Source organism: Pocillopora damicornis, chromosome 10 (assembly GCF_964200805.1).
Source record: "Pocillopora damicornis chromosome 10, jaPocDami1.2, whole genome shotgun sequence".
NCBI lineage: Eukaryota > Metazoa > Cnidaria > Anthozoa > Scleractinia > Pocilloporidae > Pocillopora > Pocillopora damicornis.
The window spans coordinates 4,511,322-4,524,192 of NC_142679.1; the positions used below are offsets into that span (position 1 = coordinate 4,511,322).

The following is a 12,871-nucleotide window of genomic DNA, read 5'->3' on the forward strand; positions in this document are numbered from 1 at the left end:
TCTTGATACTACTTAAACTTTTCACTCAAATTTCACGCCTTCATTCCATCTGTCAGTGTTTCATCTACGAATGCCTTGTCGAGTTTAATTAGGAGAATCACTGAGAAGTGCTAATCAATAGATTTCTTACGGATAGTCACGCACTAGAAGCTTTTCTTAAATGTATGATTCGGCTAGAATCTCAGTGATAATTTAATATTTAGAAGTCCCATAGATCGGATCTTTTTAAGGGCTAGTTTGTAGAAAGCAGAATTATGTATGACGTTTTGCACATACCTTACCAACTTCTCGCTGCTTTGTAACTGTAAATGCATATTTGGGTGTTATCAAGATGATTCAAAGTGCTGTTGTTATCTTTTTGTAGGGAATGGTAGAGAAGTGGCTGATTCAAGTTGAAGAAGTCATGATCAACAGTCTCAAGAAAGTCACAGAAGATGCAGTAAATGCCTATAACCAGACTCCTCGGGGCAAGTGGGTCCAAGAGTGGCCTGGGCAGGTAAGACAGCGTAGAGTTAATTTCACCCACTGGAAAATTGTCCAGGCCTTTTTTCTTTTCTAAGTTAACTAAGTTTTGTTAACAAATTTTCCCCTCTGTTTGGAATTTGAGATATTTAAGATTTAACTGAAACAAATAGCAGTGCATTTTCGTTTGATTCAACTAACTTTGTCGTACAATGAAAATTACATATTGTTTAATTTGTCTTGATCGCATTGACCGTAAATCTAGGAAGTTAAGTGGTTTGGGTTACTTTCGAGAAGATGTGTACAAATGAAAAGTGTAACAATTTATGGATGTACTTGAATTTTGATTTCCTTAGATCATTTTGGCTTGTAGCGGTATATTTTGGACTTCCGAAGTTTCACAAGCCCTACTGGAGAAAGATGGCTTAAAGGTAATGCGCGATTTTGAACTGCGCACTAAGAAGCACCGCTTTCTAGTGGTACACCTACCCTTTTGTGGATTAATATCCATTATACTCCTTAGCTTTAACCCGAACTTCAGCCGAAACTGCTTTCTATTTTTATAATCCCTGCGGCAGATACCATGACCTTCTACCGTCGTTGATTCAGTTGTATGTGTATCTTTTCAGAATTACCTTGCCAAGTCTAATTCTCAGATCGAGACCATTGTTGCCCTTGTCCGAGGGAAACTGGATTCTGGTATCAGGATCACGCTTGGTGCACTCACTGTAATTGACGTGCATGGTAAGAAATTCAGTTATCTGTTTCTGCTGGTGGGAAATTTAAGACTAAACGGATCCTTATTCCATTTTTACCTCATCGTCAAGAATTCTTGTTTTGTATTGATTATGCCAACTTACCAAACTTTTTCATGAGGTTTCCTTCTTTCGAAAAAGGTAATATGAGTAGTACAAGGGGACACCATGGCACACAACCAATCAGAGAAGTGTAGTTTTTACCACGAGATGTATAATCGTCTTCTTTGATTGGTTGTGTACCACAGTGCCCCCTTTTTCTACTTATCTGAATTTTGCCGTCCCAAAAATGACAATAACTTGGTAATAGTAACGTCATTGGTCAACGAACTAGTGAAGATGACATCGCTCTTTACTAAGCTTATCTCTAATTGGTTTACATTGCGGGCGGAGGGGGGGGGCGGTTCTAGAGATGATCTGTGCTGTAACTTGCTATTCAATTATTAATTACTGATTCACATCATCAGCTCGTGATGTGGTGGCAAAGATGTACAAAGATGGAGTCGACAGTATAAATGATTTCCAATGGCTGTCTCAGCTCAGATATTACTTTGAGGAAAAGAAGACCATAGTGCGAATGATAACAACCAGTATTGACTATGGATATGAATACCTTGGTAACAGTGGTCGTTTGGTGATCACACCTCTCACCGACAGATGTTACAGGTACGTTATGACCTAAGTTTGGTTTTTGATGTTGTCTCCAGTGGTAAAATCCTGAAATTTCTGGGAAAAAAAACATATTCTGTCGAGTAGTTTCGAAGAGGGGACCCAGATTTCCTTCTGTTTTCTCTTGATTCGGTGCTAAACAAATTATGTGCTTTGGTTCACAGAACTCTGATGGGTGCTATTAAACTCAATCTTGGTGGCGCTCCCGAGGGGCCTGCCGGGACAGGTAAAACAGAAACCTGTAAAGATCTGGCTAAGGCTGTTGCCAAACAGGTTTGTTAGTTTGTTCGTTTTTCTGCATAGCATACATTTTCAAATGTCAATGGTTTATCATTACGTTGAAATTTTTTTTCTTATTTTAAGTGCGTGGTTTTCAACTGTTCCGACGGCCTCGACTACAAAGCCATGGGTAAATTCTTCAAAGGATTAGCGCAGGCGGGGTGCTGGGCCTGTTTTGACGAATTCAATAGAATCGAACTTGAGGTGAGCTTATCTCTTTTATCGTTTATAGCCTGGAAATACTTCTAGTCTTGAAAAATCTTCCCCAGCCGACCTGCCTTATCCTTTTTGTTTGTTTGTTTGTATTTTGTGGCATTGCAAGAGTTCGCGATGTTGCAGGTCCTAATTTGTTATTTCCAAGTAACGACCTTGGGGAGCAGCCATAGGACAATCTAAGTTTAATTTACGTAAGATCAGCCACCTCTTCTAAATGGTACTTGAATCTGCTTGTAGATGACAAGCTCAGTTCTTCTTAATTTTATTGCTTGTCACATAGCTCTCTCAACCCTGTGACCTCTAAGAGTGACTAGCATGTAATTTCTCCTTACAGTATCAGCCTTGAGCCAAAAATTAAGGTCACGTAATAAAGGAAATGATTATCAACTAAAGAAGCTTTTGATTGTGAAAGGAATTCTCCTTTTCAGCACCTTAGGAAATATATAGAGAACAGTATGGAGAATATACATATTGATCATAGGGTGTAAAGGGTTAATGCGACGTGTTTTTCGACAGGTGTTGTCTGTAGTAGCGCAACAGATTCACACGATTCAGAAAGCTATCGCAGACAGAAAGGCGAAGTTTATCTTTGAGGGGACCGAACTTGTGCTCAACCCAACTTGCACAATGTTTATCACGATGAACCCTGGCTATGCAGGGCGACAGGAGCTGCCCGATAACCTCAAGGTACCTTGTCTTCGAGCTCGTGAGCTTTTTAATTGTTAAGTGACTTTCATTCTCCTTCTCGGCCACCATTTGTGACGTTGTGCAACGCTCAAGCTGGAACAGCGTTGCATGACATTCTGAAGAACAGTACCGGTCACGGATACTGTCTCCATTATTGTGACTGATGTTAGTGGCATATGTAGGACTGCGCATGTACAATACCCTTTTGTTTTCGCCCTTAGGTGGTGATTTACAAAATGTTCTAGTGTTCTCTCAACAGCCCATCTGTGCGATAAAATGATAGTGTGTTCTCTTGATTTTCTAGAATAGCTATGGGTTTGCAGTTACGATAATCGATAGGTTTTGAACCAATGGGAGTGACTGCACTATTTCTATTATTTTTATGGGTTATCAATCAACGTCATATTTTCCTCAGGTTCTTTTCCGCACCGTGGCGATGATGGTTCCTGATTATGCATTAATCAGTGAAATCTCTCTCTATTCCATGGGATTCTTGGACGCACGAAGGTAATGCATTCTCTTCTGCTCATGTATACTCCGTGACATATTATATGATTCCTTATCATTAATGTAATACGTGGGGTGATGTACCATTGCTTTAAGTGAGGCCCTAAAATTCTCAATTTGATGGATTAATCTTCCAACCATTCGGTGATCCACTGCATCAACCTGCAATGTGCCAGGGAGGGCATTGAAGATAAGTTGATCAAACACAGTTGTAAATGCCCTTCTTAAAATAAAAGTATCTCGCACAACATTATTATAATTATTGCAAGTATATTACCTTAGTCCAATCTCAAGAAATACTGGAAATTGCTAGTCTTTTGTAGCTTGTCTTTAGGGGGTCTATTTAACGAAACAAATGCAGATATAGGAAGATGTCAAGGTGACTGGTTTTGAAAGTCGCTAATGATTGATTATAGTCAGGGAAACACAGTTTCACTGCAGTTTATGTCGGGAGTTCTCTTTGAATTAGCTTTTGTGCTCATTTATGGTGACAGACTAAATCAGTAGGATCTTTCTATTGGTCAGATAGTTCGACTTGACTGGAACGTTTGCAAAAAACAAAAAAAAAAACAAAAATTAGATTATTATCTCAGGTAGGATAAACAAAATTGTTCAACAAGTGAGGAGTTGATTTTTTTCGCGAAGATCACTTATTACTCGCCCTCTCTTCCACCAGTCAAAAATACAATTGAAGTCAGAGACACCATTTGTTAATTTATGGTTTGGCTGTGTCTGAAGTAGATTGTGTTTTGCTGTTTCTTAGTTTGGCACAGAAGATTGTAGCTACGTATCAGTTGTGTTCAGAGCAGCTCTCGTCGCAGTCTCATTACGACTACGGCATGAGGGCTGTCAAGTCTGTCCTTACTGCTGCTGGGAATCTCAAGCTTCGTTATCCAGACGATGATGAAGCAGAGCTTATGTTAAGAGCTGTATTGGAGGTCAATCTTGCCAAGTTCTTGGCACAGGTATACTTTCTTGTTGTTTGATTATCATTACTTTTACTTGGCAATTTGGTAAGCCATGTTCTTTAGTATTGGTCTTGGTTTGGGAGTCAGTCGTTGGAGACTCCATATTCGAGAGCTTCACCTTTTGTATTGCAGGATGTGCCTTTGTTCGAAGGAATCATCTCGGACTTGTTTCCCGGCACCAGTTGGCCCAACCCTGACTACGGAGTGCTGATGGACGCTCTCAGAGAAAACTGCAAGATTCGTAATTTACAGGCGACAAAGTGGTTCCTTAAGAAAATCATTCAAGTATGTTTTAGATAGTGAGCTGATTGTTGTACACTCAGCTATTTTCAGTTAATTGTCAACTTTCCAATAATTAATTGCACTCTAAAGGGTGATCATTTTGATATAAGCTGTACATACCTTTTATTTCTAGGTTTACGAGATGATGATTGTCAGACATGGTTTTATGATAGTTGGAGATCCGCTCGGAGGGAAGACAATGGCGTTCAAGGTAAGTAGTAAGCATGACTCCAGGTTTCGTAGTTCTGGACACACTTAAAGCCCGAACCACCTCTTCAATTTCAGTGCCAACTTGTCACAGTGTAGTGATGGTTGATAATGTAAGAGGTGATCACATATGATCTTTCTCTAGGTGCTGTCTGATGCAATGTCAGATCTCAAAAAAGCAGGATATCCGTATCAAAAGGTAAGCCCCAATAACATTAAGATAGCTTCGTCCAGCTTTTTCGTTAAGCCTGGTAATGTTTATAATAGACATGTTAAGATGGCCAGATTGTTTATGGCTTTAATTTGTTTCCGTTAAAATGGGAACGTTTGTCACCAAAGTTTTCTTTTCCCGTATCATTACCTACAGGTGATTTACAAGATCATAAATCCCAAGTCCATTAGCATGGGTGAGTTGTATGGCTGCTTTGACCCAGTCTCCCACGAGTGGTCAGATGGTGTCCTAGCGAACTCTTTTAGAGAGCATGCGTCGTCCACCACAGAGGACAGGAAATGGTTGATCTTTGATGGGCCTGTAGATGCTGTTTGGATCGAGAACATGAACACTGTGTTGGACGACAACAAGAAAGTACGTATCCAGATAAAGTTTACTCAACTTAAGGACGTTTTCAATTTAAATCACTCATGGTCTTCACTTTTTTCTGAAACTTATAGCATGACATATAACTGGTAAAACTATTTAGTGCTTTACTGAAGGTTTTCGTTTAACGTCCACGTGAACAGAAAGTTGCGGTTTCTTTCTCAAGAGACGTTCGGTAAATCGATTCTGATGTTCCATCATCTTGAGTACCCTGTACTGAATGCCACTATGCACAATTGCATTATGCATGCGATTGCGCTTGAAGGAGTGGTGTCATATGGGTTGAAAGCTCCACTTTTCCTTCAATTTTTCCCTTTGCCAATAGAATATCGACTAGTAAATTAAATCGTACGTAGACTTGATCGCAAAAAAAGACTTGATTTCAAAAAAAGCAAGGCCACCATTCTTATTCGTGTATTTTGAAAAATGGTTGCAAAATGAAACTTAGTTCTTCTTTCTCTTTTTGTCTCCAAAAAAAACGGTCCTAGTAATAAAAATTGTTTGGTTTATATGGTTTATCATGCAAGCTCATGCAGTCATGGCGGTGTTTTGTTTTCAGCTGTGTTTGATGAGTGGTGAAATCATCCAAATGAACAACAAACAGAGTTTGATATTTGAGCCTGCAGACCTGGAGCAAGCTTCTCCTGCAACAGTCAGTCGTTGTGGTATGATCTACCTTGAACCACACCAGGTAAGAATCGTGCAATTATAACTCTCATACAACTGATCTAGTGCTGAACTAATCGCAACGGCCAATCAGAGTGAAGGAAAATACCTCAAACAGCCAATGAGAGCTCAGAGATGAAGCTAACAAACTACCCGTAGCGCGGGAAAACGCAAGCAACTAAGTCGCGATTGGATTTGGTTTAGCATATCATTAGCTGAGAGGGGGGCAAAAGTTTTCTTGACTATTACAGCGAAAAAAAATGCTAACTTGGTTACTGAAGACACCCTGAAAAAGACTCAAAACTAGCAAGATTTGGACGAAAGTTTAACCTAGAAAAGTTGTCGTCCGTGCTGTGCAGTAGGACTATACGCCAATTCGTTCGAGACGAGTATATTGTTCAATTGATCACATTCTAGGATTTGAACAAGGAGACAAATTGTTCTCAATACATGGACCGCAAAAGTGCAAATTAATAAGGACACATAATTCGCGCCTATGAGGTCCATCCATTTGAAAAAATTGAAATGATCAAAATAAAGTCTTTTTCTACGATCATTTAAACAAGCTATCAAAAAAAAATGGTTGTTGTTTTCAAGGAAAAAACTTGTCAAGGCCAGCCCACGGTTATCTTAACCACTGCGGTCTTCCCTGTTTGTTTTTGTGGTTAATTAATTTTGTTAATTCCTTTATTTTATTAAGCTTGGTTGGGAACCACTGATGGATTCCTATATGAACACGCTTCCCAAGAGCTTGAACGCGGAGCATTTGGAAACCATCAGAGCCTTGTTCATGTGGCTTTTGCAGCCATGTTTGTGTAAGTAGTGATGGCAACATTTAAAGCCGAATGCCCGAAACTTTTACACATAGCCATTCATTTCTGTGTTGGCCTGACCAAAGAATTTGGTGTGGCATGCAAACAGGAACACCCTAGTTGGTGATATTACTCATTCTTATTGTTTGTCAGCACGATAGTGTATTAGGATTGCAACGAGAATTTTTTACCGCTTCTATCCGAGATTTTCAAACTTATTTCAGACAGCAGTTTGACTTATCTCCTTCAAAGTTCACTTGTAACATCAAAAACCTTCATTCCCGTCTAACTTAAAAAAAAAAAACAAAACGCCCCAATGCAAAAGAATCAAAATCATGTGCGTCCTTTGAGTAACCTGTTTTTATTTTCAGCCTTTCTCCGCCGTGAGTGTAAGTTTTTCATCAATACGTCCAACATGCATCTCGTGAATTCCTTTATGAATCTGTTCACGTGTTTGTTGGATGAAATCGCCATGCAAGATCAAGCTGAAGGCGCTGACCGAATGTCAACCTCACAGGTATGTACCATATGAATCGACACGATTCGAAAGTGTTGTTATCCCAGTGACATGATGTAAGTTAACTTGATTCGAGTCACGTTAAGTGACATTACACGCACAGACGTTTTGTCACGCGTGCGGCAACCGTATGGAAACTACATATGCTTCTGGCGTGGCGCACTGTGACAACTGGAAAGCCTTTGTTTCAGCACTTTATAGTAAGTGCAAGACCGGCGCTACCGCTGGCATTTTATACATAGCAATGCTACATGACAGTACACGACATCGCACGAGGGATATCCGTCTGGCGCTAGTTTGATCGTTAAACTTTGTATGGCTTAAAGAGTTTGATGCGAAAATTTATTTTCGCGCGGCTTGAAGCGGCTTTTTTTTTGGCTACTCTTTGAAGAACCCTTTATCCAGGATCATGCAGTTTATAATATATATTTTTTACTTAACCATTTCACGTTCTGTTTCATTTTTGTATAGATCACCAACTGGCTTCAGTGTCTGTTTATCTTTGCCCTGGTTTGGTCCATTGGTGGCACGATAAACGGCGACAGTCGCAAGAAATTTGACGCATTTTTCAGATTGCTGATCAGCGGAACAGATAAAGATCACCCCAAACCCAACAACATCAAGATGACCAAGGTAACAGGGCGGTTTTATTCTCGAGTATTGTATAAAACCAGGCCAGTGAAGTTATAATAATCCAACGAGGAAAGTGTGCTGTTTATATGGCGTTTTGTACTCAGGATCGAGAGATCATTGTTCTACGTTCCTGTTCATGATACTCTCTTCATTTCACAGTGCATTTTCCGCCCAGGAGTATAAATGGGCACCAAAAAACTGTCTAGAAGACCTGAAGAAATTCTTCGCTAAAGAAGGGGGGGGGGGAGGAGAAGAGAGGGCGGGTGGTGTAAACTTGTGATGGAACAGTTTCTTATAGAGGGGAAATGGCAGTATTCAGGTCTGAACTTACTCATGAAGTAAAACTAAATGAGTATTCTTCTTTTAAATCTTTAAGCAAAATGTGTTTCCTGATCGCGGAACCGTATACGACTTTTATTTCGTGAAACAAGCCAGTGGCTCGTGGAACAACTGGATTGAAAGAGTAGACAAAGCAAAGACTGCCATTCCAAAGGATGCAAAGGTGTGTTGTCGTCTGCCTCTTTCCCAAAGCTTCCTGTTATTCCCGCGGGTTGTAACTTGCCCTCTTTACAGTGGCACGGGCCTCTGTTGATATGTTGTTCCTCACATGAAGACTTTACTTCTTAAGCCCGGCAATACATGGCCCTAGAAAATTGTTTTTTTTCTTCTTTTTGCTCAAAAGGAAGCTTAGAAGGTCTCAGTTTTTTATCTGACTGGTTGTCATTTCTATACTCGGGTCAGAGGGTATTTAGAAGCTTGTTTTCAAATACCAAAATTAGCTCAATTTACTCAAGTACTTGTCTCAGTCTAACATATCCAATTATTACGACAAGATAAGTACAGTCGAACCTGTACTAAGCGGCACTGTATTAAACGGGTCGGTTTTCAAAGGCCTTAGTTTTTTCATCCTAGTCACCGTAGTTTTCACCTCTGTTAAGTGGTCACCTCTATTAAGAGGACGTGGCCACCAATGAGCGAGTCCTTATGGGCTGTTTATATTGTCCTTGATCTGTACTGAACTGTCACTTATTGCAGAACCACTCAAACAAAACTAAGAATAATCTTTCAAATAAAATATAATCCATATTTATCTTCCGAAGTCAAAATTATAAGTATTTGCGAGCGAGTTTCTGTACATTGAGAGGTGGTGCGGTTTTTTCTCTTTTTGTTACCGTTTTCTTTAACAGCCCTATTATGTGGAACCTGTATTAAGCCACCATTCCCTGTGGGTGACCTCTAAACACAGGTTTGACTGTATTAAAACATTTTCAACTTGAATTTTCACTCAAAAGAAAATTTGTCCCATGGGAGTTAGACCTTGGAATAATAGTCTGCTAGGATAGAAAAGCACCAGACAGGCAAGAGATAGCTAAAAAGGGGCCAGGCTGAGTAAGGATGGAGAAGAAAACAAGGATTTTAACACTTTGTCGGGTTGACAGGTCAGCGAGCTGATGATTCCTACAGATGAAACTGCGCGGCAGATGTTTTTCTTGGAAGCTTTCCTCACTCATGGGAAACCATTGCTGTTTATTGGTCCCACGGGAACAGGAAAGTCCGCCATTACTAACAACTACATCGTGAGGATGCCGAAAGAAAAGTAAGCTGTCCACGATTGTGTTGGTTATTTTTTTAAATGAAAGAAATTTGAGAGGTGAATTAAGAACGATATCCTTTTAAATTCCTTCTGGTAATAGTAAATACTAAATAAATGATTAATAAAATACATAAATATGTAACACTAGTTTGGAGACCATTTGAAGATTACACGTTTGTAAGCAAAAGACAGCTTATACATTTAATTTCAATCGTTCAATTAGTTTGACTGATGCAAGATTTTCGTCAAAGACACAATTGAGTTGGCCAGCTGCTTCACATTTTGAAAGTCAAGACGAAGTCTGAATTCAATAAGGATAAAGCTGTGATAAATTTATGACAAATTATTGCATATGTTTCAGGTATCTTCCGATCAACATAAATTTCTCAGCGCGAACCAGCGCAGGCCAGTCCCAAGACATCATTATGGCCAAGCTGGACAGGTGAGACTGATCAACGTGAAAATTCTCTTACTTGGCCATGAACGTTCATATACTTCTTAGGAAAATATCAGTATTTATCACTGTGGTTAACTTCACCTAATTTCTCGTATTTTTTATATCCTTTAACCCTTTTTCGTAGTATTAAGTGATTATAAGCGTATTTCTTGAATCAAATTTTTCAAATTGAAAGCAAAACAGCAATGATAGTGTCATTTGACAATCTAATTGTAAACTTCTGGCCATGTTGATCGATTGCAGGCGTCGTAAGGGAGTGTACGGTCCCCCTCCCGGTAAGAAATGTGTTGTGTTTGTCGATGATCTCAACATGCCGTCTAAGGAGAAGTATGGTGCCCAGCCCCCTATTGAGTTGTTGAGACAGGTGAGGTTGCGAAATAGTTGGAAAATCGCGCATGTCAGAAACTGGCTTTTGAATCCATGGCAATAGTTAACCCAATTAAAATGACGGTAATGAAGGGAAAAAAATTATAAGAAAGCGAAGGTAAGCAGACAAGTCTTGCTGAAAAGCGCTAAGCACAAGTAACGAGGCTACTATAGAGTAAATTTCACAAAATACATTTTTGCTTGGCCATAGAACGACGTCATTTTCCACCTGAATACCGGTACGTGTCCTCAAATAAAACTTTGTTGTTCTAAACGTCTATTTTCTCCTGTTGCAGCGTTGTTTGTCGGGAGTTTTCTAACCTTAACCTCTGCGGTTAAGTCATAACCTGAGAAGTTATCCCCGTCATTTTTCATTTAAAACGACATGCACTTCCCTCAGTTTTCTGTGTTGCTATGGTTTCGCGCGTAGGCCTGCAGAAGTTCGTGACATGCGAAGACTTATCAGGCCTGTCTTTGACTTTGTTAAAAATTCTGAAAGTCTTGCTTTTACACCACATTTTGAAACCAGAACAACTGCAAACTATGGTAATTTTTTGTCATACGTTTTATGCTTTTATTTTGTTTTCAAATTAATTGTGTTCATTTGTCCTACAGTGGTTGGATCATTCTCACTGGTATGACCGCAAGGATACATCCAAATTGGAACTCATGGATATGGTGGGTAGTCTTTGTAGTTTACAAACAATGTTATTGGCAAAATAAACAATAATTTTTATGGAAAGAGTTTGTGGGAAATAAGATTTTCTCATGTTAAGTACTTTTGAAAAAGTTTTTTGTCCGACATTTCATCTACCTTCATCGTCATTTCATCTATTTCTTTATTTCAGCTGTTCGTGTCAGCCATGGGACCCCCAGGTGGCGGCCGTAATGACATCTCTGATCGGTTTACTCGCCATATGAATATCATATCCATTGACTCATTTGATGATAACACCATGACCAAAATATTCACCTCCATTGTGGACTGGCACTTCGCCAAAGGATTTGACTCTTCCTTTGGAAGACTGGGAAAGGTAAGGCCGATGTTACCTAGGGGTGCGTATCCGTACATGCACTTTGGTGAAAATTATGAAATGAAATGAGTAGATTTGGTAGCAGTGCTGACTTCACAAGGTGGGTCTTCGGCTACTTTTATTCGGTGGAATTGGTCTTAGGGGTGTTGAGCTTTTGGAGGGAGGAAACGCGTAGGTTTTATTGCCACCGATTTCTCGAGTCCGTTCTTTGATCCACTTTCTCTTCGGGTAGAAGCGCGGGTTCGTTTCCCGAACAGCAATTAGTAAACGAGCCTTAGAAAGCAGAGAGCCTGGAGAAAACCTCTGGAGCAGGGACGAGAACAAAAACAAAACAACTCGGTTCAAACTCGATTCAAACTGCGCGAGAATGGTAATGAAGGGTCAAAGGGTAGTGCAATTGCTTTACGAGTTTTTAAAATCCTGATTATCATTTTCGAATAACATACTTTGGGATTCTTACAGATCCTTGTTCAAGCAACAATGCACGTTTACAAATCTGTCGTGGAGAAATTCCTTCCCACCCCTAGTAAGTCACACTACGTCTTTAACCTGCGTGACTTCGCGCGTGTCGTATTTGGAGTGCTCCTTGTTCCCTCCACGCACCTCCAAGAGGGAGACAAGTTGATTCGACTGTGGATCCACGAAGTGTACCGAGTGTTTTACGATCGGCTAATCGACAACAACGATCGAGTGATGTTCTTTGAGATGATGAAAGAGACAACTAAACAACAGTTTAAGAAAGATATGGATGGCTTACTGGACCACATTGTGCCAACAGGACAGAAACTCAAGGATGATCATATCAGGTTATTTTCTTGTGTTTTTAGAGCATTTTGTGGACAATAAACCAAGATGATCACAGAAACCAATCAGAACAAAATAAATCTCACAGGAAGCGAATGACAACTCAAAGAAGAAACTCGCAAACTGCTTGAAGTGCGGGAAAACGCTGGAAACCAAGATGTGACAGGTTTTGCAATGCAAAGTGAGGTCAAACTAGTGCAATGCTGCATTGCTTTCGCAAAAATAAGTTCTTAACAGAAATGATCTTGATCCTGAAAGTCTGCTCCCTCCCCTGAAGAAAAGACTCTTGCTAATACGCAAAAAAATTTCCCCAAAATGAAATTCTCGCAAAATGTACACTGATGCCACAAGATGTCAT

General features: G+C 39.8%; 1 protein-coding gene across 1 annotated transcript in view; it reads left to right on the forward strand.

Annotated features, from left to right (window-relative positions):
- Positions 1–12,871, forward strand: part of LOC113669209 (dynein axonemal heavy chain 3) — a 51,055-nt gene that overhangs the window by 17,829 nt on the left and 20,355 nt on the right. Inside the window, exons 29-52 of the mRNA XM_089184991.1 lie at positions 365–496; positions 819–893; positions 1,092–1,206; positions 1,685–1,883; positions 2,051–2,159; positions 2,250–2,369; positions 2,898–3,068; positions 3,484–3,575; positions 4,339–4,540; positions 4,676–4,828; positions 4,959–5,036; positions 5,178–5,231; positions 5,400–5,618; positions 6,190–6,321; positions 6,997–7,111; positions 7,480–7,625; positions 8,097–8,258; positions 8,635–8,760; positions 9,698–9,855; positions 10,214–10,294; positions 10,553–10,673; positions 11,291–11,353; positions 11,524–11,709; positions 12,172–12,515. Coding sequence (XP_089041117.1) covers positions 365–496; positions 819–893; positions 1,092–1,206; positions 1,685–1,883; positions 2,051–2,159; positions 2,250–2,369; positions 2,898–3,068; positions 3,484–3,575; positions 4,339–4,540; positions 4,676–4,828; positions 4,959–5,036; positions 5,178–5,231; positions 5,400–5,618; positions 6,190–6,321; positions 6,997–7,111; positions 7,480–7,625; positions 8,097–8,258; positions 8,635–8,760; positions 9,698–9,855; positions 10,214–10,294; positions 10,553–10,673; positions 11,291–11,353; positions 11,524–11,709; positions 12,172–12,515 — 3,353 coding nt within the window. The remainder of the gene's footprint in view (positions 1–364; positions 497–818; positions 894–1,091; positions 1,207–1,684; positions 1,884–2,050; positions 2,160–2,249; positions 2,370–2,897; positions 3,069–3,483; positions 3,576–4,338; positions 4,541–4,675; positions 4,829–4,958; positions 5,037–5,177; positions 5,232–5,399; positions 5,619–6,189; positions 6,322–6,996; positions 7,112–7,479; positions 7,626–8,096; positions 8,259–8,634; positions 8,761–9,697; positions 9,856–10,213; positions 10,295–10,552; positions 10,674–11,290; positions 11,354–11,523; positions 11,710–12,171; positions 12,516–12,871) is intronic.